At 39.0% G+C, this 26,735-nt stretch overlaps 1 protein-coding gene across 3 annotated transcripts; it reads left to right on the forward strand.

Moving 5' to 3' along the window:
• The first annotated feature begins 425 nt into the window (after positions 1-425).
• Positions 426-25,991, forward strand: LOC108334009 (uncharacterized). Of its 3 annotated transcripts, XM_017569581.2 has the most exons (21): positions 426-579; positions 1,121-1,265; positions 13,266-13,322; positions 19,684-19,711; positions 19,794-19,916; positions 20,753-20,864; positions 20,983-21,020; positions 21,132-21,185; positions 21,591-21,659; positions 21,786-21,902; positions 22,030-22,098; positions 22,525-22,604; positions 22,876-23,007; positions 23,080-23,353; positions 23,769-23,858; positions 23,946-24,113; positions 24,458-24,585; positions 24,695-24,797; positions 25,101-25,225; positions 25,301-25,474; positions 25,636-25,991. In XM_017569581.2, the coding sequence occupies exons 2-21, from the start codon at positions 1,171-1,173 to the stop codon at positions 25,673-25,675; spliced, it is 2,076 nt and encodes a 691-aa protein (XP_017425070.1). In that variant the 5' UTR covers positions 426-579; positions 1,121-1,170; the 3' UTR covers positions 25,676-25,991. The 3 variants fall into 3 exon arrangements, with proteins under 3 accessions (XP_017425070.1, XP_017425071.1, XP_052726626.1); XM_017569582.2 differs by lacking the exon at positions 13,266-13,322; XM_052870666.1 differs by lacking the exons at positions 426-579; positions 1,121-1,265; positions 13,266-13,322; positions 19,684-19,711 and having other exon boundaries at positions 19,792-19,920.
• Positions 25,992-26,735: the final 744 nt, after the last annotated feature.

The raw sequence follows: 26,735 nt of genomic DNA on the forward strand, positions 1-26,735 counted from the left end.
TCCTCCCATCTTGTATTCTCCCTCTTCACAATATTCTGTCATCCTCTCTGCTTGACACGTGGCCATTTTGTGCAACCGCAACCGTAACTACTTCTCCCTTCACCTTGTTGTCACGCTTTGTGCGTTTTATAGTATAGGATTTTAAAGATTAAAACTAACCATTAATGCACATAAAATATTTGAAGACCAGTCCATTTCTCTTTTATACTTCTTAAACAAGTTAAACATTGCATTATAATTGAAGTAAATTTACATCTTTTCAGTACAATCTTGACCACATCAATGCCTAAATTTTTATAAAAATCTGGTGACTAAATTAATCTCTAAAACCAAATCTACTACAAGTTGCTCATATATTTATAGATATATTTATTGCTTTTGTTATTATACATTTTATATAAGCGACGTGGGACATTTGTTAAAAGATTAGCCTCTATTCTTCCTAATCATCAACTATTATACACAAATCACGCACAACCCAAACACAACAAAACCAAAGAAGAGATACAATAACAATCAACGAGCAACAGATCTGTCCCTTAAGCGGTCACTGATAATCGGAATCGTATTAATTTATGTGTGAGTTTCAATCGATTTCGAATGCCGCACTATCGATTTGGGTGTTGCCGTTTCGCTTTCTTTTGTTTCTTTTTTCTCTTTCCACTGCGAACGATATCTCAGTGTCATTCGCCCCATTTCATTTTGTTGCGAAGTCAATTTTGTATCCTAACTTCCACCTAACAATTGTTGCATACTCCACCGAGTTTGCATGCTTTGCTTTAAGTCCACAGCTTTACTGCATTGTGCATCTATTCTTATTTGGTTTGTTTTTTAAGTTTTGATTTGATTCCTTCGTTTAGAAATTGAGTTGCGGTTCAATTGGGGTTGTGCAATTGCGGGTAAATTTTGTTTTTATTTGATCAATCTATTGTTGTTGTGAAATATGGTATTTTTGAATGTGAATGTTTGTTTTTTTATTTTGTGAATTTGTTGTTGTGAAATATGGTTTCTTTGAACGTGAAGTTTATGGTTTTGATTGGTGGAATTTGGAGAATGAGGGATAATTGGGGATATGTGATTTTGATCATGCGTGTCTGAGTTGTGTTTTTTGGATTTTCAGGTGCATGTGGTGTAGTTCTTGTCTAAGGCTTCAAGGAGTTGCTGCTGAGAATGGCTGACGTGGCAGGTCTAGTTGAGGCAGCGGGATCGAGATTCACTTCATTGGAGCTTATTGGGCAGGGATCGTTTGGAGACGTCTATAAAGCGTATGTGTTAGTTTTAGAACTGGTATCATGAGCCCTGCTGACTTAAACTGACTTTGCACATTGAGTTTAAATCATAGTAGTTTTATATGCATATTGCTTGTTCATTGGGGTAATGAATATTTTTTGTGTAGGGATTTCTTTCTTTTTGTTTCTTCAGGTAGAATAATATTAAGTATTATTTTGTTTATAAAATTCTTAAACTTGTTCTTTAGATGCTCATTTGATAAATGGTACTGAGGTGTATGAAATCTAGATTTGATGATTGTGTGAATGAAGTGTCATTAATGGATGCAAACATTAGATAAACATTACTGTAAAATGAATTGGAGGGAAATTTGGATAATAGTTTTTGTCGTAATATATACTATGATATCTGATCAAGGGTTAGTTTAAATTCTTTTTCCTGAATTCGTTAAATAAGCATGAAGATAAGCTGTAGAGAATGGACTGTAAGTAAAACTGATACTCATTTTTAAGAGAAGAGTCTAATTGCAACTGTTTGCTACTCGAAAGAAGTAAATCAAGTGCTTTGTTCCTTTTTGATAATTGATAAGTGGTTTTAAATATTACTAACAACAACAATGACAAAAGTGTTTTCTATTATGTGGTTGGCTACATGAATCAGATATCCAAAACCAATTCTTTACTCAGGATCTCAGGCTATTTAATTATAGATACTTTTTAATGGTTTCGCTTAGAGCCTTGCTTGGTCTATTGGGCTATCCTCCATTGATCAACTCTTATAATTGAAGTTTTTGTTAATCTTATGGTAATAAGTACACACCATGTTACAGACATTTTTTAACCGACTTTTCCTCAATAGATATCTTTCAGATTTCTCTCTAAGGCGTGGGTTCCATATTTTTTTTCCCAATATGATTGCTTTTCAAATGCAGCATGTTCATCTATTATACTCACGTTCTTGTTGACCTTTCATCACCGATTACTGAACATGTAGTATTGTATAGTCTCGCATGTCTATACTTTAAAGCAGCACCCGTTCACAAGTAAAGCTCGAAGCTTTCATCTGTTTCAACTTCTTAGGTTCTTTGTATGATAGATTTGGGACATCTACACTGTATTACTTGTTGTATATATGATTCCCATCGATAATCTTCAAGGTAATGATAGAGCATGTCTTGCTGAATTTTCATGTACTCTGTTTTTGTTTCCAGTTAAATCAAAACTGAGATTCGAGGGGTTTTCTCCATATCTCTAGTTTACCATTTATTTTCTCTCTTGACCCTTCACTAGAACTAGATCTTATGCAAAGTAATGTGTATCGAGGCATTGTATCCTGGATATGCTGAATATTAATGTCTAAAACTAAGGTAAAAATCCAAGGCTTGTGTAAACCTGTACAACACATAAGCATGGTCTATCCATGCAATGTTACAGACATTTGACAAAGTTTAACGGTTCTTATTTATTGCCTAACTCTATCCTCTTCTTTTATATGGGTTTGTCATTATCCTTGTGAAAGTTTGCAACAAAGCACAACATAGACTGTTAATACAAAATGAAGGATATATGTACCTTTCAGATTAGTTTCACTTCTTAACCTTCTCCATTATTATAACAATTTCTTATGTTTGCTTTCATTTTCTTTTTCTTTTTCTGTCTGAGTTGAAAATAGGACCGATTTTATTATATTCAATCATAAAAAATACATTCTCATATCCTCTATTTGTAATAATCTAATTCTCCTAAAAAGAGAAATAGGAAAACTAGGAAAATAAAATAAAATAGAAAATTATATATCTATTTTCTCTAATTAGGAAGATTCTAAAGATATCTTCTCTAATTACTCCCCCTCAAGTTGGTAAATGAATATCAATCATTCCCAACTTGCCTACAAGATCTTGTAATCTACCCGGAGGAAGCACTTTGTAAAAATATCTACTATTTGAAGTTCTGTAGGAACATGAGTTGTAATCACAAAGCCTCTGTCAAGATTATCTTTGATGAAATGTCTGTCAATCTCAATGTGTTTAGTTCTGTCATGCTGTACTGGATTATGGGCTATGCTCATGGCAGACTTATTGTCATAGTGTAGTTGCACCGGGTTCTCCACTTTGACTTTAAGATCATCCAAAATGCTTTTCATCCAGAGTCCTTCACACATTCCTTGAGCAAGAGCTCGAAATTCAGCTTCTACACTAGAACGAGATACTCTATCTTGCTTTTTGCTTCTCCATGTTACCAGACTATCTCCAAGAAATACACAATACCCAAAAGTAGATTTTCTGTCAGTAATAGAACCTGCATAGTCAACATCAGTATGTATCTTCATAGTCAATGTTCCTGGACTTGACTTCAAGTATTGGAGAATTTTGTCAACTGCTTGCATGTGTCTCTCTCTTGGATCATGCATAAATTGGCTTACTACATGTTGAAATGTAATATGAAATGTATATTACTTAGTTCTTGGTTCTTTTTCACCCTTCTCCTTAATCCTATACTTATAGGATTAAGTGAGTGGAACACCTCACATACAGCACACTCATAGCTCACACAACACTAACACTCACACTCACAGCTCACACAACACTAACACTCATCTCCAACTTACTTTTAGTTGGAACACACTAACAATAATTCTAACACTCCTCCTCAAGCTGGATCATACATATTGTATGAGCCAAGCTTGGAATAAACATTATCAAATGAAAATAACATCAATCAACCAAATTGCAAATACAAGCACTAAGAAGAAAAATACACTAAGAAACTTCAACTTGGAAAGTCTTCAAACACATGAGATTTCCTTTGCAGTGTTGTCTTGGAACGATACTCCCCCTCACTGTAGAGACTAAATTGTCATCACTTTCTGATGGGGCCTGTAGTGGCTGAAAGCGACAAAACTACAGGGACTGCCATCACTAACTGACGAGATGATGGGGACTTACAGGGACAACCATCTAGCACTGACTGATGGGGCCTGCATGCCATCACTAACTGAGGTGATGGGGACTTACAGGGACGGCCATCTAGTCCTGACTGATGGGGCCTGTATGCCATCACTTGACTGATGAGGTGATGAGGGCCTACAGTGGTGGAAGCATACTCCCCCTCACGACTGAACAACATGAACGTGAAGGTGGAAGAATGGGTGAGAACCGATCCGTACGAGGGTTTGGACAAATCTGAAACCCATAACTTCGGAAGATTCAATTCAGCGGGCGGTCTCAAAGAACAACTCCACATGAGCTCACATGAGCTGTTACAACAAGGCATCTGCGGTCTAAAGACATGTTGGAGGTCCAAAATTCTTTGTTGGACAACTTCCAAGTAGTGATACTTAACAGTGTATCACAAGACGATCAGGTTAAACTCTAGCACCGAACAACGGCAAACAATGCCGAACTGAGGCAAACTACGCCTGGAAAACAGCAAAACGGCGCCGGACAGCAGAAACGGTGCCTGGACAGCGGCAACGACGCCTGGACAGCGGCAACGGCGCCTGGACAGCGGCAACGGCGCCTGGACAGCGGCAACGGCGCCTGGACAGCGGCAACGGCGCCTGGACAATGGTCAAAAAGGTGCCTGGACAGCGACAAACGGCGCCTGGACAGCGGCAAAACGGCGCCTGGACAGTAGCAAAGGGCGCGGGACAGCGGCAAATGGCGCCTAGACAGTGGCAAACGGCGCGGGACAACGGCAAATGACGGCTGGAACAATCAACAGCGGAGACGAAGATGGCAGCCATGACTGCTCTGAGGGTCGGAACAGAGAGAGGGAGCTCCGGCGACGGCTATGGAGGTGTCGCGGTGAAACTCCGACAGCGGGAAGGCGGCACGTGCAGAACACGCGGCCGAGACTGGCCGAGAAGAAGCGGCGCGTGACAGCTGGTGCGGAGGTTTCGGTCGCCGGCACCGGTGGGGTTGGTCGTCGCGTGAAGAGGCGAACCAGATCCAGTGGTCGCTGGTCGGAACGGTGACGGTGGCCGGCGACAAGGCGGCGCGTGGCTATACGCGTCCGAGATCTGCCGGAAAGAGGAGGCGCGTGGAGGCGCGTTCAGAGGAATCTGGTGTTGTCTCCGGCGGGGTTGGCCGTCGCTCGAGGAGACGCTCCAGATCCGATGGTCACCGGTCGAAACGGTGACGGCGGCCGGGGGCCGGCGGCGGACTAGCCGGAAAGAAGAGCTCCGTGGCGGCGCGTTCGGAGGATTCTGGTCCTGTCTCCGGCAGGGGTGGCCGTCGCTCAAGGAGACGGTCCAGATCCGCTGGTCACCCGTCGAAACTGTGACGGTGACCGGCGGCAGCGACGGCGGCGACGGAGTCAGCAGCGATGGCAGCGGAAAGTGGCGGCGACAGCAGTGGCACACTTGGTCTGGACGGATGCACAGAGAAGAAGAGAAAATGGAATTTGAGGGGCTGTCACCGGAAACTGTAGAGGCTGCCGAAAATTGTAGGGGGCCCATATTTCTTCTATTATAAATAGAGAACCCTATGTGTGTTAACACAAGGGAGATTAATCTAAATATAGTTTTTCACTATATTCAACAGAAGCCTATCAATTTGGTTCGACCTGTCAGATCCCTTGGAGAGGAGAACGTGATGGAAGGAATAATCAGTACTTTGGAAGGAAGAGTCAATACTGTGGAGAGGTAGGTGGGCCAACAAATAGAAAAGGGGGCTAGCATAATGGAGAAGAAATATCCAAGAAATGATATTGGAAGACCAGAATAAAAAAAGAGACTCAAAAGGAAGGGAGAAATCTCTTGACAGAGCAAGAAGGGGAGGGAAAGAGGAATTTCTGCAAGACAACAAGAAAGGAATGAAAGAGGTAAAGAAGGGTAGGGATGCTGTGAAAGACAGTCTGCAAAACGTCAAGAAAGCCAAGAAATTCTCTGAAGAAGGAGAGTACTTGGATAATGATGAAGAGAAGAAGGAAGAAAGATACCCACAGAGTAGTGCAAAATGGAGAAGAACTACCCAAGAATTAAAAGAAATGCTGCAGAATATCAAGATTTAGATAAAGGACTTAGCAAGAAGTGAGAGACCTGTCATGAAAGGAAAAAAAAGGGAAAAATGGGGAGGGATGTTGTGAAAGGTAGTCTCCTAGACATCAAGACAACCAATAAACCATCATATGGAGGAGAAAATTCAACCAATGGGGAGAAGAAAAGAGAAACGAATATCAGTGAAGAGGGGAATGTTGTTACCATTACATTAGGGAGTAGAGTGTCAGAAGCTGCTGTTTTGAGTGTTGATTGCTTTGCAAGAATTAGAGGGCAAGAGAGGAGAGAAGAAAATATATGTGAAGAAAAGGCAATGACGAAAACTGTGATGGAGACATTGGTGTGGCAGCGGCTGAGAAAGTTGCAGAAGTTGCTGCTGTAAGGGTGGATAACGTGACAAATGTTGGTAGGGAAAATACATCAGGTGAAGACCATGATGGGAAGGTTGTGACTCTTGCTTCTCCAAGTAAAGTTGAAAAAGCTGCTGTTTTTAGTGGAGATAGAGTGGTTGGTTGTGGTGTGAATGTCAAAACAGTAAAGAAAGGGGAAGAATTGTTGAGGCCTAGGGTTAAAACAGTGGTGTTAAGGAGCAACCCAGTTGAGTTTGTTTACAAAGCAAGAGAGGAAAGAAGAGAGGACTTCTGCAAGACATCAATAAAGTAAAGAAACACTCAGGTGGAGGAGAAAATTGAATCAATTGGGAGCAAGAAGGAGAAGAGGATGCCATTGACAATAATGGAGCTAGGAAGGGTGAGGAAAAACCAGTTTTTCCGTGGTTGAAAAGAGAAGAGTTGACCACTTATGAAGGGACTGACACCCAAGGTCAAACAACAGGGGCAACAAATGCTTCTGACATTCAGAACACCAAAAGATCAACAAAAGTACACCCAAAAAGCAAAGAAAAGGTAGTCCAAGGGTTCAAGACCCTGGCATAAAAAATCCAAGAACCTTTCTTGGAAAAATTTGGCAACAACTCTACTAAAGATAGTTGAAGGGAACAAGAGAAGCATTCTATGTGAGAGTTGGGCAGTAGTAACATAGATGGGGAGGGTGAAAGTTTTACATGAGAGTTTGCAAGTAGATGGAGTAGCTGTCGAAAGTGTTGTTACTACAAGAGCCGATGAAGTCAAAGATGAGATTTTGAGGATTTCACAAATTTTGGCTAAAAGAATTCAGGAAGAGTGGAAGTCATTGGAGGAGGATTTGCCACCACCCAAGCCTCCAGACCTGAATTAGAGGGCAGTAGCCAGTGGGTTCCCTTCATATGATAACACAATGATGAAGAGGAACCATGAGATCAAGCTTCACGGTTCCAACCTTGAGGACAAGGTTGTTCTGCAGCGGGGTGTAATGATAGGATATAAGGTGATAAGATATAATGGGTTTAGGATAGAAGGAAGAGGAAATGAGAGGGCAGTTAGGAGGGAAGAGTTGTTTGATAGTTAGTTAGTTAGTGGGAAGGAGAAGGGAAACTTTATAAATACGGTGTGTGTTCTGTATAGGGGGATTATTCATTTTGTATTCTTTTGGTATAGACTGGATTGTTCCAGTGGAGGGAGAGTGCTCCCTAGGAGGGTGATATTGTTCATACTTACATCAATAATACACATTCTATTCGGTTTTGTTTTGTATGTTCTTGAGAGTGATAGGGGAATAAAAGTATACGTAAGGAGAAATAAAGGCGGGAAGGAGAAAATGCCTGTTAGAAATTAGGAGGGAGTTTCGGTTAGAAGTTTGTTAGAGGGAAAGGGGAGTATAATTGTTAGTGGAAAGGGCGGGGGGCATGAGATTAGTAATTGTTGTTGACTGGAACATTAGTCCAGTGGAGGGAGATCGGGCTACAATTGTATTCTTGCTTCATTGAATAAGAGAAGTATATTCAGAGAAGTATAATCTGTTGGTGTGGTTTATTTGCTTTCTTGACTTCTTGAATTAAGAAGTCCAACAATATTGGTCCGACCTGCCGGATCCAGATCGGAGGAGAGACAAGATGGAGAACAGGCTGAGCGCACTGGAGGGAAGATTCGATTCCATGGAAGCGACGTTGGAGGAGATTCGAGCGGAGATGAGGGGAATGGCTCGAAACGTGAATCGCGACCGGGGGAGACGAAACGTTAATCGCGACCGTGGGAGAAGAGGGAACCAGGGCAGGAGTTCTGAAGGCAGTCATTCGGTGAATGGAAGTCGGGATACGGAGGAGGATGAATCTGAGGAGGAATCGGAGGAAGAATGCGATGACGTTCAGAGGAGCTGGATGAAGAGAGTGGAATTACCCACTTTCGAAGGGACCGATCCGACGGGATGGATCGCTACAAGAACAGAAGGATCTCGTTAGACCTTACGATCCGCGTGATTTGTTAATCGCGATGGAAAGGGCATGGGATGTGGAGCAATCGGGATTAATAGCGAGGATATCTGGTGGTGGTGGAACAATGAAAGGAGGATCGACGTGGGGGAAATATGCGGCCAGCGCGGGCACTGTAGCACAAAGGGAGACCTATCGCGGGTCATCAGAGAGGCAGGGGAGCAGCGGCAGAGGTCTCGGTCCAAAGAAAGATGAGACGACCAGAACCGCGGGTTCGAAGGTAGAAAGCAATACAGGCGGAGGCGGCCTGAGTCGCAGAGTGCGAACTCTACCATATCCGGAATATCTCAAGAGGCGAGAGAAGGGCCGCTGTTTTCATTGTGGGGGTCCTTATAGCCCCGGACATCGTTGTGCGGAGAGGAGTTTCAAGGTGATGATTATGGGGGCCGATGACGAAGACGAAGAAGTGGCAAAGGAAGAAGAGGAGGCGGAACAATGATGCATGGAACTATCGGTGTATTCCGCTGGGGGAATCGCTCAATCCAAAACCATGAAGTTGTCGGGGTGGATTCGAGATCGGAGAGTAATCATGCTCATCGACAGCGGAGCGAGCCATAACTTCATTTCGACAAGTTTGGCGAAAGAGATGGGTTTAGAGAAGGAGGAGACGACGCCGTATTGCGTTTTCCTGGGAGACGACCAGAGAAAGGAAACGCGAGGTCGTTGCATGGGAGTTTCATTGATACTGGAAGGCGTGGAGATTAAAGAGAATTTTTACCTCTTTGAAATAGGGGGAGTCGACATCGTGCTGGGAGTAGAGTGGCTGGCCACGTTGGGGGAAATTAGGGTGGACTGGAAGCAAATGACCATGAAGTATGGGACAACAGAAGGAGAGGTAGTGATAAGAGGTGATAGCAGATCGATGATGAAGGTCATCAATCCCGAGGCGTTACAGAAGGAAACAGGGATTGAAACGCTAGCGGTGGTGTGCGGTCTGCATCAGTCTGAAACAACAACAAAAAACTTAGGAGCAGAGGGTTTAACTCCCATGTAGGAAGCAAATCTGGAGAAGATCTTGGGGGAGTTCGAGAGGGTATTTGAGATGCCACAAGGACTTCCTCCTGTCAGAAAAGTGGACCATCAGATAACCATTAAAGACGGTACTGAGCCAGTGAACGTGAGACCATATAGGTATCCTCACTTAATGTAGGCTGAAATAGAAAAGCAGGTTCAGGAGATGTTGGGCCTGGGTATTATTAGTCCTAGTAACAACCCATTTTCCAGTCCAGTAATTTTGGTAAAAAAAAAGATGGGAGCTGGTGTTTTTGTGTAGATTACAAAGCTTTAAACAGAGCAACTATCCCCAATAAATATCCAATTCCTGTGATTGAAGAGCTTCTAGATGAATTATACGGTGCAATTTATTTTTCTAAGGTGGATCTCAAATCTGGATACCACCAGATAAGGATGAAGGAGGCCGATATACCCAAAACAGCCTTTAGAACTCATTTAGGACATTATGAGTTCTTAGTAATGCCCTTTGGCCTCAAAAATGCCCCGGCCACCTTTCAAGACATGATGAATTCGTTGTTGAGACCGTTCTTGAGAAAGAGTGTGCTGGTATTCTTTGATGACATCTTGGTGTACAGTAAGTCATGGGGGGATCACGAGAAACACCTTAGGCAAGTGTTGGAAGTTCTAGAACAACATCAGCTGTTTGCCAACAAGAAAAAAATGTGATTTTGGCAAGAGGCACATTCGGTATTTGGGACACCTGATATCAGAAAAGGGGGTCGAGATGGATGGAGACAAAGTGTCTGCAGTGACTGAATGGCCAACACCCCGTTGCATTATAGAGTTAAGGGGGTTTCTGGGGCTCACTGGATATTACAGGAGATTTGTAAGGAATTATGGGAAAATTGCCCGACCTCTCACGGATCTTTTGAAGAAGGGGATGTTTGAGTGGACAACTGCAGGAGAAGAAGCCATGCAAGCTCTTAAAAGAGTAGTGACCACTACTCCTGTTCTTGCTCTGCCAGATTTTTCACAGCCTTTCCAAGTTGAATGTGATGCTTCGGGGGAGGGGATAGGAGCGGTATTGTCGCAAAATAAGAGGCCCATAGCTTATTACAGCAAGGCGTTATCAGAAGGTTCATTGGGCAAGTCAGTTTACGAGAAGGAGTTGATGGCCCTGGTGTTGGCCATTCAACACTGGCGTCCGTATCTACTGGGGAAGCGTTTCAGTGTTTTTACAGATCAGAAAAGCTTGAAGTATTTGTTGGAGCAGCGCATAACAACTCAAAACCAACAAAACTGGTTAGCAAAACTCATGGGATATGAGTTTGATATCTATTATAGGACGGGTGCTTCAAAAAGGGTGGATGTCGGATTGTCTAGGAAAGGAGAAGGGGAAGACGGGGACAAGACGTTACAAGTGATAACCAGGCCATATTGGCCTGATTTTCAAGAGATTATAGAGGAAGTGGAGAAGGATGAAGAGCTGAAAAAGATAATGGAAGAGAGAAAGAATGATCCCGATTCCCATCCTGCTTACACCATGGAGAATGAGAGGTTACATTTTAAGGGAAGGCTCGTGTTGTCAGAAAAGTCTAAATGGATACCAAAGATTTTAGCAGAATTCCATGATTCTACTATAGGGGGACATTTGAGAAGACTTGCCCATGCTTTTCATTGGAAGGCTATGAAAAAGAGGGTGACAGACTATGTAGCTTCTTGTTTGGTCTGCCAACAACACAAATATATGGCATCATCTCCCCAGGGACTTTTGCAGCCATTGCCTATTCCCAGGGCAATCTGGGAAGAAGTAAGCATGGATTTTGTGGTTAAGTTGCCAAAATCTCAGGGGTTTGACACGATAATGGTGGTGGTGGAAAGGTTGAGCAAATATGGGTACTTTATTCCTATAAAGCATCCTTATACAACAAAGGTAATTGCAGAAATCTTCGTGAGGGAAGTGGTGTGCTTGCATGGGATAGCAGTGTCAATTGTTAGCGATAGGGATCCTCTTTTTATCAGTACATTTTGGAAGGAGCTTTTTAGAATTCAGGGCACCAAATTAAGAATGAGCACCGCATACCACCCAGAGACGGACGACCAAACTGAGGTACTGAATAGGATACTAGAAACCTATTTACGATGTTTCTGTTTAGAACAACCTAAGGCTTGGAACACCGTGTTACCATGGGCTAAATACTGGTATAATACCAGTTATCAGGGGGCGGCAAAATGTACTCCTTTTGAAACGGTTTATGGCAGACCCCCGCCAGCATTAACCAGATTTAGTCCAGGAGAAAGATTGGTAGAAGCAGTGGCACAGGACTTGCAGACGCGGGATGAAGCTAACAACCAGTTGCAACATCACCTGACCAGAGCACAAGAGCGGATGGTGCAATATGCGAATAGAAAGAGGAAGGAGTCCAGTATAAAAGAAGGGGATTGGGTCTTCCTTAAGATAAGACCCCATAGGCAAGTGTCAATGCCAACTAGGCTGCATCCCAAGTTATCTGCTCGATACTACGGACCTTTCTTGGTTGAAAAACAAGTGGGTCCAATGGCTTTTAAATTGCTGCCAGTGACCACCAGAATACACCCGGTTTTTCATGTATCACAATTGAAGAAAGCTGTGGGGGAGAATAAGGTGGAAGGGGAATTGCCAGAGGAACTACAGGTGGAAGGTCCATTATATAAACCCTTAAAGGTATTACATAGGCGAGACAGAAATCAACAAGCAAAGGAGGTATCCCAAGTTCTGATCCAATGGCAAGAGGGTGGAGTAGAAGGAGCAACTTGGGAAGAGGAACTGTACATCAAGCAACAATTTCCGAATTTCAACCTTGAGGACAAGGTTGCTGAGATGGAGGGGGGTATTGATAGGGGAATAAAAGTATACGTAAGGAGAAACAAAGGCAGGAAGGAGAAAATGCCCCTTAGAAATTAGGAGGGAGTTTCGGTTAGAAGTTTGTTAGAGGGAAAGGGGAGCATAAATAATAATTAGTGGAAAAGGGCGGGGGGCGTGAAATTAGTAATTGTTGTTGACTGGAACATTAGTCTAGTGGAGGGAGATCGGGCTTCCTTAGGAGGGATTACTATACAATTGTATTCTTGCTTCATTGAATAAGAGAAATATATTCAAAGAAGTATAACCTGTTGGTGTGGTTTATTTGCTTTATTGACTTCTTGAATTAAGAAGTCCAACAGAGAGAAAAAGAGGAAAGATAGACTTCTTGACAAAAGAAGCCTATCAGGATATTGTTTATATAATCAAGAGAAACAAAATAATAATAAATGAATACGTCTAGAAACATTCACGGGATTGTTTGTTTTTTGTTGTCAGTCATCATTGTAACATAACAATGTTTAAATGACATGGTCTAACTAGTTTGTTAAACTATAGAAAAGATAGAAACATTGAGCTGAAACCATGTGTCTTTGAGACAAGCAAGGATGCTTTATTTATATTGAGAAACAGGAGTCAATACAATAAATAGAGGATATTTGACATCCTATAATAATAAGCATATGGCGCAGGAGTAAATAAAAATGTTCCTAATAAGACAAGTATAATCTAGATATTATTGAGTATATAAGATCAACTACTTATTTCTATAATTATAACATAGTTATTATTCTTTGAACATCTTTTATTTACTGCCTTTAAGTTAGACATGGATAATGAGTTGTCTGTCTCTTTGTTGTACTGTCTTATCTCCAGGTTTGATAAGGAGCTCAACAAAGATGTCGCCATCAAAGTGATTGACTTGGAAGAATCGTATGTCTGATGTCCCCCTTCTATTACTTTTTATGAATGCTTTAGTTCTTGGAACTGCTGTATTGGCCGGCCATATTAGGAATAATTACCAATTTCATAGTAATCAGAACTTTAGAATTTTGAGAACACATTTCATTACATTATAAAAGATTGTCTGTCTATTAGAATTTTATGGTAATAACACTAAGAAAATCTAACTAGTCAATCCTGGATAGGGTCACGTAGCAGCCACCCCTAAACACTATTGCTGGATGACAGCAATTGCAAAGTCAAAAAAACAATATAGGTAATATGATGAGTACTCAAACACTTAGAGAACTCACCCTTATGAAGCTAGTTATTTAGAGGGGAGAATCAGACACTTAAATACTCTACGGAGCATCTCATTCTACTTGGTTCTTAGGCACCTCATAAAGAACAAAATGACACTTCTCGTTGGCCACTAATTTTTTATCTAACAGCACCTGTAACACCTTAGCTAAGTGTTGCATATGGGTCTCCCGGTCTTTACTGTAGATGAGAATCTCAAAAAAACACTAGAACATACTTCCTCAACATAGACCAAAATACGTCATTCATTAATGCTTGAAAAGTTGAAGGTGCATTCATAAGACCAAAGGGCATGAATATTCATAATGACCTTCATGGGTTCGAAAGCAGTCCTATGTATGTCACTAGCCTTAACTCTCACTTGGTGATAACAAGATTTAAGGTCCAGCTTAGAGAAATATTTAGCTCCATGCACTTCATCTAATAATTCATCAATAACAGGCGTTGGGAAATTTTCTGGCAATGTAACTTTGTTCAGATCTCTGTAGTACATGCATAACCTCCAGGAATTATCTTTCTTTTTAACTAAAAGGACTGGTCTTGAAAAGGCACTTTGGCTGGGCTTGATAATTCCTGATTGCAACATCTCCCTCACTTGCTTTTCTATCTCATCTTACTGGTGGTGAGGGTATCTATAGGACCTCACATTCACTGGGCCCTGTCGTTCCAGCAAAGTAACAACATGCTCTTTATTCATCTTAGGAGGTAACCCCTGAGGGTCATTAAACACTTTCCCAAATCTGTCCAATTCTAACTCCTCACACTGTGATGGGTTCAAAATCCTGCTGCCTTTGTCTACTTGAGCTCGAGGACGAACCTCTGTTGCAAAATATAAATCTTCTACCACCTTCGTAGATTGAGTTATCACACTCTGAAAAGCTACATTTCGAGTCTGTTTGTTGTCATTGTCCTTAATTGTAGCCATGCCTCCCTGCCAACAAATATCCATCTCATGGTTTTTCCAATCAACAGTTGTAATTCCCAATGTGGTAACCATGACATCCCCAATACCAAATCAATATCTTCAAGATCAAATAAAAATGCATCGATTGAAAAATCAGCTTCTGCTAATTTCAGATCTAGGGATTTTCGTACTCTTTAGCTGCCGCTTTATGCCCATCCCCCAACCTAATCTTCGTTTCTTTTGTCTCCTTGACCTCCTAACCCACCTTAGACACCAATCTCTTAGAAACAAAATTATGAGTTGCACCACCGTCAACCAATATAAGGACTAGGATCCCTTTCAAACTCCCTCTCAGTTTCATGGTTTGAGGGCTATCTTGTTGAAGACTATCATGATGATCGTAGATCAAATTCCCCAACAACAACATACTACACTCACAATCAGAATCTCTTAGGTCACTTAATTCACCCTTTTGAAAATCTCCGTTGTCATCCATAGCTTCATCGTCTTCCAACAACATGACCTTCAATTGTTTGTCATGACATTGGTGAAGACGATGATATTTACCCCCACATTTGGAACATAGTCCTTTCTTCCTGTGTTCATTTAATTCCTGTGGGGATAAGTGCTTAATTCCTCAATCCATCGTACTTAAATTCTTTGTATTAGGCTCATTTGTCTTATCCTCCTTGGGCCCAAACCCAAAACGCCCTTTATTTAGTCCCTTCTCATTGAACTGATCCTTTCCACGACCCATATGAATCTAGCCCGAATCCCCATTCCTTCTATTTCCCTGGCCTCTAAATCCACTAGAGAACCCGAAGTGCCTCGACTTGGATACTTATCGCCTTACTTCCAACAACTTCTCTTTCAATAGCACGAGCTAGGTTCAAAAAATGTGCCCACGATAGAGGAACCACCGAACAAAAGCTAAGAACACGTCCCTTAATCTCTTTTTTTAGGCCATGCAAGAAATACCCAAAATATTGCTCATCAGGAATACGTTTTACCTGCATGTTAAGACGTTTGAATCATTAAATATAATCATCCACACACCCTTCCTATTTAATTTTGGAGAGTTGCTAAAAAACGTCCCCTTCGCCATTCTCTTCATAATGATCGAGAAGCTCCCTTTGGAATTGTTCCCACGACAACACTTCTTCATTCTCTAAAAGAGAATTAAAGAAATGGATTGTCAGTCTTTCCATACATAGATGCGTGAAGTTGACGCGAACATCATCTGGCGTTTCTTGCACTCGAAAATACACTTCAGCCCGGGAAATCCACCCAATTGTGTCTTCTCCATCAAACATTGGGTGCTCAGTTTTGTTAACTGATTGACGAAACTCTTCCTACGAACCACCCTGCAATTTCTTGAATCCCTCTGATGAACTCCTCCGTGTCATGGTTCTCTTAGTGGACTTCTTCCTCCTTGTCAACTTTAGAATCGTCACCAGTTTTTTTCTTTCTTCACCGATCATTCAAGGCATCTAGCTTCTCCATGATCAACGCATTTTGAGTTTGAATCTCGTGCTATTGCTCCCTGCCCATAACAAACTTCCAATACCCAACGATATCCTTTATCTTCACCCTCCCCAATATATCAGAAAATCTCGTGCACAACACACTCTCGTGTCAGCTCATCATTCTCTCACCCTTCTATTCCTCATCCCATACACTTTAAATAATGGGCCTGGGCCTACTATCCAATTGCTTGCTTGGGCTGCTATTGGAGGAGTATTTGGATAATGGTGAAGAAGAATTCGTTGATTTTGAACATCAACATATGGAATTGTCTCTTTCTTCAGGAAGAGGTTTGACCCAATCCCACACTATGAAGCTACAATGAATGATGAAGGGAAGATCAGTGTTGATATTGATAGATAGTGTCTAATCTGGTAACTCTTGTTGGTTTGAGAGTGGAAACACCTTCATCCTACGATGTATGATTAAGAGATAGGAATAGGAAATAAAAGAGTGGATGTTGCAGGGATGTAGAGGTGAAGCTGGAGAAGTATGTCGTTTTTCTTATTTGACTTAGGAGGGGTGGATTTGATTTTAGAGGTAGCTTGGTTGGCCACTCTGTGAGATGTTAAGGTGAATTGGAAGACTTTAACTGAGTTTTAGCACAGAATGTCAGCTGGTTCAGATGAAAAGTGACCCAGCTCTAGCAAAAACATTAGTAACCCCACAAGCGTTGTTGAAAGAAACAAAAATAGAAGCTATATCAATATTATGGGATGTAGGAGTTGCAAAACAAAACTCAGGTAGTGATATGAAAAATGGATTTACGGACAATCAACAAGCAAAACTGAATTTAGTGTTGATGGAATGTGAGGAAGGAACCTCAAGAACTGCCACCTCGCAGAGAAATAGATCATAAAATCCCAATCAAGTCTTAGATAGACTCTATAAATGTGAGACCTTATAAATATCCTCACTTGTTGAAAACGGAGATTGAGAAATATGTAGGGGAAATGTTGAGATAAAGGGGTCATCAGGCCTAACAATAGCCCTAATTCCAGCCCAATTATTTTAGTTAAGAAAAAAGATGTGAGTTGGAAGTTTTGTACCGAGGATTGAACAAGGAACAATTCCTGACAAATTACCTATCCTCAGTCATAGAGGAATTACTTGATGAGTTGCACAAAGTTCTTTTCTTTTCGAAAGTGGATTTGAGGGATATCATCAAATTCACATGCATGATTCAAATATACAGAAGACGACTTTTTGGACTCACCATGGGCATTATGAATTTTTTGTGATGCCATTTGGAGTAATGTAACATCCCATTTTAGAATGTTACGAATCAAATATTTTTTTTTACAGATAACTTAAAAGAACATTCATATAAATCTTAAACTAAGAAATTAAATAATAGTCCATTAAAATCCAAATAAAAAGACTTTTATTACAACCTTGTAACTTCTAAGTCATCTTCCAAAAACAAATAAATCGAATTAACTGAAAATGTTCGAAAGTAAAACAAAAGAAATCTTTCCCAGTTTCTCCCCAATTTCTTGCTGCTCTAATCATCAACTGGAACATCTGTATTAACGTATGCTTCCGTATAACAACACGAGTTACACAATCATCGCATTCACACACACAAACAATAAGGGTAAGCTATCATTTTCAGCATCTAATAAAACATCAACACATCAATTGTTAGTCAACAAAGTAATAATTGTTAACATACACATTCCATCAATTATACCAAAACCAAATAAATCCAAGAAGATACACGTTGTCATTTTGTACTCTACCATATGAAACATGTTCACCAAAACAGGACATCTTTTCACCAAAACAGGACAGTTCGAGTCATCATCCACCGCAGCTTCAGATCTATCTCCCCTGCTCCTCAAGACTTATGAGTAAAAATTTTTGCTACTTTCACAACGGCACTATACCCAGCTTGATTGGAAACCTACGGGTGAGACATCCTACCCTTTCTACCCCCTCGAAAGAGGAAAGAATGACACTCAAACCTTGTCTCTTCTACCGTCTTTTATAGATGAAGAGACCTACCTTTCTATCCCCTTGAAAGAGGAAAGGTACTATATCGGTTTTTACACCGATACAATGAGAGTACATATTTCAAATATATCAGTACTTGTGATACTGCTGGAATATTATTATCACACATTATTCATCATCTTAGCATGCTTTTGTGCCAAACCCCAACTATTTTATCATCACCAAGATCATACCAAAGGAATAAATAGTACTCACGTCACAGTTGAACTAAAACCCGATATGAAACGAGTCGGTACTGTATAAAAATTCATGCACGAATACACACCAGCTAGCAAAATTTCCGAAATAGCCACATTTTTGTTTTCTCTCATCTGCGTACAGCCTTCCAAATTTTTAAGGCACTTACATTAACATACTCTGCACCACCTAATAAAATATCCTTTATATCTTATTCTAATATAATATCATTTCTACACAAACCTAATATAATATTATTCATATAACCTATATAACGTTAATTATAACCTAACATACATAACGTCTGATGTTATAATTAACCTAATATTATATAACGTCAATCATGTTACATAAATCCTAAAATAATCCAATATACCATCATTCATAAATGAACTTAATATAATATAACTTATAAATCTACTTAGGATAATATCATTTCAAATAATAACCTTTCGCGTGCATTCACTAGCACACTTAAAGTAATTCATCTCATACTATTAAGCTACTGCACTCAACACCTATAAGTCTTAATTTCCAATATTTTCTTTTGCAACCCCATTTTATCAATTTAACGCCTATAAACCTCAGATTCCAAGATTTACTTTGCAGACCCACTTTTATATTCTAAGCCTCTCAACTCTGCAAGATACAAACTCCATACAATGTCTCTCTATAACCCCTAACTGCCTAAGCTGATTTCAACAATGTTCTCTCATCTTCCTACGTCCACTACTCTAGTACCCAACGAGACTCTTATTCCATGCTACCATCTCTAAACAATAACATCCATCCTAAACCAAAATTTAATCTCATTCCATACCTTCGAATAGTTAAACCTACTACTTCCACCTTAGGTATAATAACATCCACATGAAAAATACAATAGACCTTCCAGGTTGGAGACTTACCTTCCCATGACGCAGCGACTCTGGACCATGAGCACCACTCAAGGACAACTCAATCTGTACTCACAACCTGACATATACTACATGGTCTGCTAAGACGAATCAATTAAAAACTACCCGCTCCCGATCACAACCCCAATAAATAACTCTGTATACATTACGAGAACATGGATTTCCACCACAACAAAATACCCATAACACTGATTAGCCATTCCAAACACTACAAAGTATTACCGAGCAATAACAAAAAAAAATGAAAACCATATTATCATTGAAACACATATATATCTTGCTCGTCCCACGTTTCCATGTGCCATGAACACAATTCTGCACCCATACCTAAGGAAGTTTGTTCTAGTGTTTCTTTTTTTGGTTAAATACTAGTTTTCTCTCCCTCACAGATCTTATTAACGTTGTATCATTGTTGTGTTGCACTCAGAATCTATATTCATTTCTTCCTTACTACTTCCTAATTTGTCTTTCCTCTCTTTTTGTCACTTGACAGGGAGGATGAAATTGATGATATCCAGAAGGTATAATAATTTTGTAGATTACTTGTACTCTCATTTGCTGTACTCAAATAAACATGTTTTGATTTAGTTTACTATTTTTCAGGAAATTGCTGTTTTGTCTCAATGTCGATGTCCATACATTACTGAGTATTATGGTTCCTATCTCAATCAAACTAAACTTTGGATAATAATGGAATACATGGCTGGTGGTTCAGTTGCTGATCTAGTAGGTTACTTCTGTTTCCTTGCTACTATATGTTCAGTGCATGAAAATTGAAATTGATGTATGTCTGAATCATCCTTTAATGAAACTTCTCCTGCTTATCCGTGAACTGTCTGATATATTTTTTACTTTTTTTATGATCGAAGAGTATCTGAAGACAAAGAAAATTGCCAGGAATTAGGACTTAGGATAAGACACCATCCTTTATAAAAAGCCAACCAAATGCTTTGCAGAGAACTAAGAGAGAAAAAGATTACTTGAATTCTTGGGGCATAATTTCTGACTAGAAAATAGTTGCAAGCGAGTATAAACATTCAGCATATATCAGAGTGTCAATGGTTGGGTACTCAGTACTCCATCCTCGTCCAAGTTTCAGATTCCTTTAGAAGTTTGCTGCAGGGGATATGCACTTTTTAGACTCAAATAGACCAAAGAAAATGATATGCATAAAACTGGACTATAATATATATTTGAATGAAGTTTGATGTTTTCATTGTAATTCTTGTATGATTATAATATAACATTGTTATTTGTATATGAAAACAGAATTTGTGGATACGCGGGTTGATTTTGTTTGCATGAGTATGGATGTTTATAACATTTTTTGTTTCAATATTTTTTTTCTCTCTTTGGTTATTCTGGGGAACTTTGTTATCCTTCTTTGTACATTTACGGTTATTAAATTTTCTATCATTAAAAATGAGAAAGAAAACAGTTCATATTTTGAATGGTCAGGTTTTCTGTCGCTGTATATCATATTTATATCCGTTGACAATAATTTCCTATATGGTTTGTTTGTTGTATTTTTTCTGAGGTTAATTCTGGTATTGCTTCTGTAGCTCCAAGCAGGTAATCCCCTTGATGAAATGTCAATTGCTTGCATTCTGCGTGACTTGCTGCATGCTGTTGATTATCTACACACTGAAGGGAAAATTCACAGAGACCTTAAAGGTCAGCAGCAACCCCATCCCCTTTGAATTTCTTTCTCCCTGTCCATATGTAGTTATGGGGTTTCTTTTTGCTTTGTATTAGCTTTACAATTGACAGTATTTAAATGTCTATTATACAGCTGCAAACATTTTATTGTCTGAGAATGGTGATGTAAAGGTATGTTATACCGAAAGAGGTTATATCCAATTTTTATTATATAGAACTTCACTGAAAAATGATGTACTTGATAATTTGAGATGGGGACTTACATACAAGTGGAATCACCAGGTAGCAGATTTTGGCGTTTCTGCACAGTTAACAAGGACTATATCAAGGAGGAAGGTAAACATATTTCATTGAAGTTAGTTCAACATGGATGGGTTATTCATATAGCATTTTTTTCATATTTAGATTAAAATTTATGTAAGTTATTTTATGCTTGATGATCTTAATCTTAACTTCTTAATATCCTTTTAAGAGCACAGAATTGTTCTTTTTTTTTCAATTGGATAATCAAATTGAATGTGTAGACTCCCAAAGTGAAGGAATTGTGGTGCAGGATATTCTGTGTAATTTGAGTTGGGCAGTCTGAATTTCATGTTGCTAGTTTTTTTAGTATCGGCTGCATGATTCTGTCATAACCCTCACTGCATTTAAGGCTTCGTGTAGTTGAAAAACCACCTGGAATTCTAAATTATTAGTCTTCATCTTAGGCTGGATATGCTAACATTTCTTTTATCATAACAGACATTTGTAGGAACGCCATTTTGGATGGCGCCTGAGGTTATTCAGAATACTGATGGATATAATGAGAAGGTTGTAATATATTTATTCTATATATTTTCTGTAATGTTTCTCTTTGGTTCTATTTTTCATCTTTATTTTAGTTTCTACTAATTATTGTGTTCTTAGAATTGTAACAGGAGTGTTCTGTTTATGCAGGCAGATATTTGGTCTTTGGGAATCACTGCTATTGAGATGGCAAAGGGGGAGCCTCCACTAGCCGATCTTCACCCAATGAGAGTGCTTTTCATCATACCCCGGGAGAATCCTCCGCAGGTTGTGTTCTTTAGTATCCATCTAGTCAAACTTTCTAGTTTTGAACCATTTAAGTTTCTTGAACTTTTCAAACCCAGATGTTATTTTTTTCATCATAGCAGTTGACATTTAATCTCATTTTCTTCAGCTAGATGATCATTTTTCCCGTCCAATGAAAGAATTTGTCTCATTGTGCTTAAAGAAGATTCCTGCCGAGGCAAGTGTCAATGCTTTTCATACACTTATTATTTCATTTTCTTTAGTTCTGTTGGGTATAGTTGTAATGAAAAGGTTCTTCTTTATGAGTCCAATTGAGTGAAGTGATCAATTTATGGATTGTATGAGAGCACCCATATGATATTCCTTTTTATACTGAATCTGCTTTTCTAGAACATTTAATTTCTTAGGGGAAAAGGTAATAATAAACAGTATTTATTGAAATATTGGGCTTACGATAACAGGAATAACATAACTATTTGTTTATATTTTTCCTATTGAAATTTGTTGTTGTCAACTTGATGAGATGTATTATTTAGTTTTCCCTAATTAGTAGCTTTTTAGCCTAGCTTGAATTCGAACTGGTGAAGTTGATCTCTCTCTGTCAGGCTCTTAATTCCCCCCCTTTTAATGGATTCAATTCCAGAGGCCAAGTGCTAAGGAACTTTTGAAGGACCGTTTTATTCGGAATGCTAGGAGGAGTTCAAAGCTTGTAGAAAGAATAAGGTGCGAATCATTGATAAAGGTCTCGCTATGTTTCATATACGTAATTATATAATTTTGCTTTTGCCTATTAATTTCATCCGCCCCTTGTTCTTTCATTTTATTTATTCTGAATCTATTACTATATCTCAGAAAAAGTAAATGACGAGACACAATTAATTTCTGAAATCCTTTTTCTATGTAACTTTAGCATGTTGTCCATCAGAAAATGAAAATTACAAGTATTATTCCCAGCTTATGGTTGACATGATCATGCTTTGTGATTATGTGATAGAGAACGTCCAAAATATCAAATAAAGGAAGAAGATCTGGAAACACCTAGAAATGTCTCAAGAGGGATAGGGGAAGGATCAGATACTGTAAAAGTGGCTAGAGATGTAAGAGGTGAAGAAAATAATCGACCCAGGTAGGTTAACTGTTGGCTACTAGTTTTTAGTTTACATATTGAATATTTTTACGGAATATTTCTAATTTGCAGTGATCAGGGTAAAACCCTGAAAAGTGCTGGATGGGACTTCAATATTGGTGGATCACAGGGTACTGGAACCTTTCGTAATGTTTCTCGACCACCTCAGTTTAGAGAGAAGAAAGCTGAAGCATCACATAATCAGGTAACCCAAAGAAAAGCTCCTGAGAGTGGTTATCAAGGGGGATCTGCTAATAGAAGGGCACTTAGTGAGTCACTTGAAAGTTCCTCTGGAAGAGATCGAGTTCCCCACCATGATGAGCATCTGGACAATCACACTGAAGATGTAAATGACTCTTACTTTTCGTTCCTGTCTTCGTCAAATAAGTTAACCTGGTCAATTGAATGATATACTTAGCGGCCACATCTTTATAGAGGAACCTTTAGGTGTTTTGGTATTTACAAAACAGTGGATGCATGATCAATGCTTAACCAGTTAACTCTGAATAATTATCTGATGACCTTTCTATACTTGAGCTGAAACTGATAATTTTCTGTACAGCCAATGTTGTTCCTCATTAATCAGACATGAACAGCAGTTAAATTGTCTGTAGTGGTATAATTATTTGGAGAATTCATCTCGATAGTGTTATTTGAAATGTGTCAATCATGAAGTATTGACGGAGTTCCTATGAACTTGTTGAACTATCATTTTGAACAACCTGGGACAGCTTTGATCTTCTGAAATCTTCAATATGCAGGATGAATTATCCGGAAATGGATCAGGAACGATTGTTATTCGATCGCCAAAAGGGTCAAGGTCATCTATATTCGGTGACCAGAGCTCTCAAGTATGATTAAGCTGTGTTACTTTAGAAACTGTTAAGTTCTTCTAGCTGTTCTGTATAATCCCATACTGAGAATTTTATTAAATGTAGTATAGTAGCAGATATTCTTCTTTTGATGATGCCTCTACAAGTGGGACTGTTGTTTTACGTGGCCAGCATGATGAGCCTGATTCACCACAGCCACTAAGGTCTCGACTTGGACTTAGTGACAGAAATTCAAATTCCTCAATGGAAGACAGTGCGGCAAATCTTGCTGAGGTTCTGTTTCTGTGATACAAGTTGTAAATTTTGCTTGCGTGTTGATTAATTTTGCTCACGATGAGCCTCCCCCTTTCTTGTGTATAGGTGTCGTTCCATTATGTAGTAGATTTAGTTGTGGTACAGTATTTTATTATTTTCCGTTGCTATATAATTGACTGAGTTACCCACCCAGTTTGTTTTGTCAGAGTTATATTCTTAGACTATTTCTTGAACAACTGTGTCCGAAAATTTTTCTTTTTGTTCAATTGCAATTTATTATGAAACTTGTTTTATTTGTGATTACTTGTTCAAATTGATATTTTTCTTATAAACAGTATTTTCCCACCTGTTTGTCTTCACAGGCAAAGGCTGCTATGCAAGGAGGGCTCAGGAAAGTGGGTTCTCGAGAAAGATTGGCCCGAGGAAAAATCAACAATGATAGACAGGAAGACAAGAAAGATGGAAAGGCTAGCAGCTTTGACTCTTCAAGGTACATCCACAATAATAGAGCTAGTAATTTTCTGTTGCTGAGTTAAAAATGTGTGTATACATTCTTAGGGATTTCTTATTCAGACTTTGTGCAAACATGATTCACACAGGGGCATGTCAAGATCACATCATGCTAATAATGATGAAGGAAGTGCTAAAATAATGTTATCCTCAGTGCCATTATCTGCTTTACTTGTTCCTTCTTTAAAAGAGGTAAATTAGTAAATATATTCCATATTTTCGTTCTAAATAAGTTGTAAATCCAAATAAAGCATCCTATACTTTTCGCACTGCTCCTCTATATTCCATAATTAAATGTTTCATATATTTATTATTTATAGTTTTGAGTACAATGTACAAGCTTTAATTTTATTGAAAATTGATTATTACTATTAATTTCCTGCATGACTTTTTGTACTAAGACTTGAGATTACAACAACATAGTGAAGTCGTATATGAAGAATGCTATTCTTTGGGTACTAGAAAAATTTGTTATGGTCTGCGTTTGTTATGCAGGCCATTGCTGATGATCCAGAAGGGGCAGTTGGGCGGGCAGTTATCAATTCTTTAATAAACATGGAGGGCTCAAAACCTAAATCCTGTGAAGCTCTTCTCAAACAGTTGCTTCAGCGATTGGCAAGGTTTGCCTTCTTTTCAAATTTTTTAGAAAAATAAAAAAAAGAAAAGTATATGTTTCTCATTCTCTTGTGGTGCAGTACAAAGGAAGATTCATTGAAGGACCTGCAGCGGCTGGCAGGGGAACTATTCAGCGAGACCAAGTCCACCGAAGAAACCCGAAATGCACTGGCTGATAACAGGAAAAAACAACAAAACAAGGAACATAATCCTAATAGCAATTTAAGTCCACTAGCAAGATTTCTTCTATCAAGGTTTATGGAAGTTATCATTTTATCATTTCCCCTTCTAATAACTATTCTTAAAAGTAGTACTAGTTATGTAATGGTCACTTTTTCATAACACTTTCTCTCTTTATACTCACATTATACTGCATTGAATATGCTTGTGAATGATATCTGGTTTTGTTTGACAGATGGCAAGGCCAAACATCACGAGATCTAAACTCATCTTGAGGAGAGTTAGAAGATACCATTTTGTGTTAGTCTCTATTTATGCATTTTTTTTTCTGATTAATTGTACATATATTATTGTAAGAAAGTGTTCTTCTATGTTCTATTAGTTTTATTAATAATTTATTTATTTTGCTTAATTTTTTGCCCATAGTGATGGTGACAGCAACAGTGCTGTATAACTTAGAGGGTTTTCAAAGTTACAAGCAAATAGTAAAAGATACATTTGTTTGTATTTTCTAATAGTTGTCTCTTTGCAAAGTGGGATACTAAGCAAATACACGGATTATATTGTAAAAATATCTCATTGGTTATCCTAGTTCCCTTTGAACAGTCAACAATTCTGTATTTACTTCAGTGTTAAGGTTTTCATTGGTTGGAGTAATTTCGCGTATTGGAAAGACTTGGCGAATTACCTTAATATAGTCGAACAAATGACAACTCATTCTTTTTAAGAAAACCCCAACATACAAGTAAAATATTTATGGTGACTTTCAATTCAGCAACCATTACTTTGCAAACACTTACTATTATTTTGCTCAGCCTACATGATATGCTTGTAGGGAAATGTATATTTTGAGAAACGCATTATCAAGTGTAGTGAAATAGAAGTTTTGTTCACCTTTGTGATTGTCATTTCGTTTGTATAACCATTTCATACTAAATAGCAACATAATCAGTCCCGGCAAAGGGTTTCCTATTTCATTCAACTAGCATCCGGAAAACTCTTCAATCATGGCGTCAAAGGAGGGTTTTATTTTTCCTTTGACGAAGAATGAGTTAAAAAAAAATTCTTTTATACTTTGTTTAACTGTAGGATGTATAACATAGTGAGTGGTAACTACAGTAGAAACTACAACTGTGCCGAAATAAAAGGTAGGTGACACGCATTGAAGATGTTACTTGGGTGGTGGGATAACGTTAGGCTTGGACTTCTAAAATCACTTTGACTTCACTTGTGGCACTTCCCACGCTGACAACTATGCTATAACCAATTCACTTTGCTTTCACTATCTGTGTTTAACTTGAAGAGATAGTGCTGCTGCTTGCTCCTGGTTTTTGT

This window comes from Vigna angularis, chromosome 11, assembly GCF_016808095.1.
Source record: "Vigna angularis cultivar LongXiaoDou No.4 chromosome 11, ASM1680809v1, whole genome shotgun sequence".
In the NCBI taxonomy this organism is placed as follows: domain Eukaryota; kingdom Viridiplantae; phylum Streptophyta; class Magnoliopsida; order Fabales; family Fabaceae; genus Vigna; species Vigna angularis.